This window comes from Vigna angularis, chromosome 2 (genome assembly GCF_016808095.1).
Source record: "Vigna angularis cultivar LongXiaoDou No.4 chromosome 2, ASM1680809v1, whole genome shotgun sequence".
NCBI lineage: Eukaryota > Viridiplantae > Streptophyta > Magnoliopsida > Fabales > Fabaceae > Vigna > Vigna angularis.
The window spans coordinates 21,810,045-21,812,577 of record NC_068971.1 but is presented as its reverse complement, the minus strand read 5'-3'; the positions used below and the strand labels follow the sequence as shown (position 1 = coordinate 21,812,577).

General features: G+C 40.2%; 1 protein-coding gene across 1 annotated transcript; it reads right to left on the bottom strand.

The window, feature by feature from the left end:
* Nucleotides 1-637: 637 nt before the first annotated feature.
* Nucleotides 638-2,311, bottom strand: LOC108328126 (scopoletin glucosyltransferase). The gene is made up of 2 exons (XM_017561935.2): nucleotides 1,511-2,311; nucleotides 638-1,397 (listed from the first exon to the last, which is right to left on the bottom strand). Exons 1-2 carry the CDS (start codon nucleotides 2,258-2,260, stop codon nucleotides 735-737), a joined length of 1,413 nt encoding a protein of 470 aa, XP_017417424.1. The 5' UTR covers nucleotides 2,261-2,311; the 3' UTR covers nucleotides 638-734.
* Between the last annotated feature and the right edge of the window lie 222 nt (nucleotides 2,312-2,533).

The window sequence follows — 2,533 nt, the reverse complement described above, 5'->3', positions numbered from 1 at the left end:
ACTCAACTTTTTTTTTTTGTTTTAAATAAATATTCAAACGAACCAATCAGATACGTAACTGCTAAAATATCAATAGAAATGGTTAAAGTATCGTTTTCCATTGAAAAAGTTGTATAAGAAGCCAAAGTGAGTGATTCAAGTTTAAGGGTCAGAAGGACATTATTGAAGTGTCGTGTCCTAGAGTGGCAGTTGTCACTTCAAAATCATTACCCTCAAAATCCTCCACATGCATCATTAACGGAAAATATCAATTAATTATTAATGAGGCAAACCCTCATCCAGTTGACGAGTCACAAAAAATCCCAACTATAACTTGGCTGGTTGCATATACTTCACTAAAGTCGGTAACAGTGGTTTCGACCTTTACTCGGTCCATGCCTAATCAACACAATCAAACAATCACCATTTTGATCCACCCAAAGCCATATTGCTCTATAAGAGTATGGCTTCTAAACATAGATTTCAGATTGTGTTGTACAACACAAATTCATTAATTAATGGTTATAATTATTATTATCTTTTGTTATTATACTATTTATTTATTATTATCGTTGATTCCACCAAACCAAACGACTCCTCAACAAATTCCAATAAAAACAATAAGATACTGAATTAAATTAATTAGTTAAAACATATATTAAATAGAAAAGTAATAAAATCGATTGCAGAATGAGTGAAATCCATAGGGTGTAAACAAATCAAGATCCGAAATTCGAAACAAAACATTCACAACTTTAAACATTGATCTCTTTGATTGATTGAAGAAGGGCGGTGAGATTATCGTGAGAGGATCCACCTTCTTGAACAGCTTTGTCTGCTTTTTCCTTCAACTCCTGCACTCGTTTTCTGAAGAAGCCTCCTTCATCCTTCATCACCTTTCTCACAGCACTCTGAATTCTTTCCCAGTCCACCAGCTCCCTCCTCAAATCATAGGGTGACATGCTCCATTCCCAAACCCCCACACTCTCCCCAATCCCAAGCACCTCAGTCACCAACTTCTCACACAAAAAATGGTCACCAAACCTAGGCATGGTGATCATAGGCACCCCCTCACAAATCCCCTCCAACACTGAACCAGCCCCACTATGTGTTAGGAACCCTCCAATGGCAACATGCTTCAATATCAAACGTTGTGGAACCCACCCTCTCACTACCATTCCTCTTTCATTTTCCCTCATCCTTTCTTCAATCCCATGCACCAACCCTTCTTCTCTCATCTCGTCATCATTCACATTCTTTGGAAGCACCAAGAGGTAATTGTACCCAGAGGCCTCCAACCCACGTGCAATCTCCATATGTTGCTCTTTGCTCAGACGAGCCAAGCTTCCAAAACATACGTACACCACTGACCTGGCTTCCTTGGAGCTCAGCCACTTGAGGCACTCATGCTCATCAACCTAAAATTATTAGAGAAGCAAAATCATAATCTTGCAAAAGATAGATATTCATAATAAAATGGGAAATCTCTGTCGTAGTGAAAGTCTATCGATCTTATGCTTTTGTGGCTTACATGATTCTCTTGTGATGTGCGTCTTCTTTGGTAATAATCCACCATCAGAGAGAGGTTGCCAACGTGCCACACCTTAACGCCGGTGAGTTTCTCGTAGTACTCAGTGTACCCACCTTCGAGCTCTGCAAAGGTATCCACAATAACCCCAATAGTGTTGTTTTCCTTGGATTGCACTAAAGTACGAGCCATGGCGTGGAAGCTGGTATTCCACGGGTTGAAGTTAAGCGTGATATTGTTGGGAAGAGCACCAGGGACGACAAAAGAAAGCGAAGAGTCCGAAGGCAACACTTGGGGCTGGCAGTTGTTGATGGCCTCAGCAACGCAAATAGCGAAGATGGGCATGGGGCTGTAAACGACCGTGGGGATGTTGAGTGTGGAAGTGAAATTCCATGGAAACATTATGTCTAAAATCAAAGCATGAGGCGGGTTTTGCTGCAGAAAGGTTTCTATCTGGGGTTTCATATCTTGTGTGGCTTTCCATATCTCGTGCGCGGTTCGGTTGTCTTCTGCATAGGATAGATTCTCAGAAGAAAGACCAACTTTGTTAGAGGGGAGGTTGAAGGTATGAACTTTGAGGTTTTTGGGGATGAACTGAGCGTTTGAAGGAGTTGTGAGAATGGTAACATGGTGGCCACGAAAGGCTAAAACTTGACCCATATTGATCTGTGGGATCATGTGCCCTGGTGCTGGAAACGGAAGGAGGTAGAGTTTCAGAGAACTTGAATCTGCCTCTGAAAATAAGCCTTCCATCTCTTAGATTTCTCCTTCTCACTTGTTTTGCAGACCTATTAATGCAGCATAGAAAACAGAGCATACCTCCGTTATATAAAGGACCCCTGTATTGACAATGTGTTTTGAAAATATTTTTATAATGAACACGTGTCAAAACATTTCAAATAAGATTTTATTCGAAAAAGTTAGCGTGGAAGAGCTAATGAATTTAGTATTTGAAAATAGGTTTAATTGTTTCCTTTGTCCCCAGTTTGGTTGAATTGTGTCAAATTCATCCTTATTTTTAAAAAA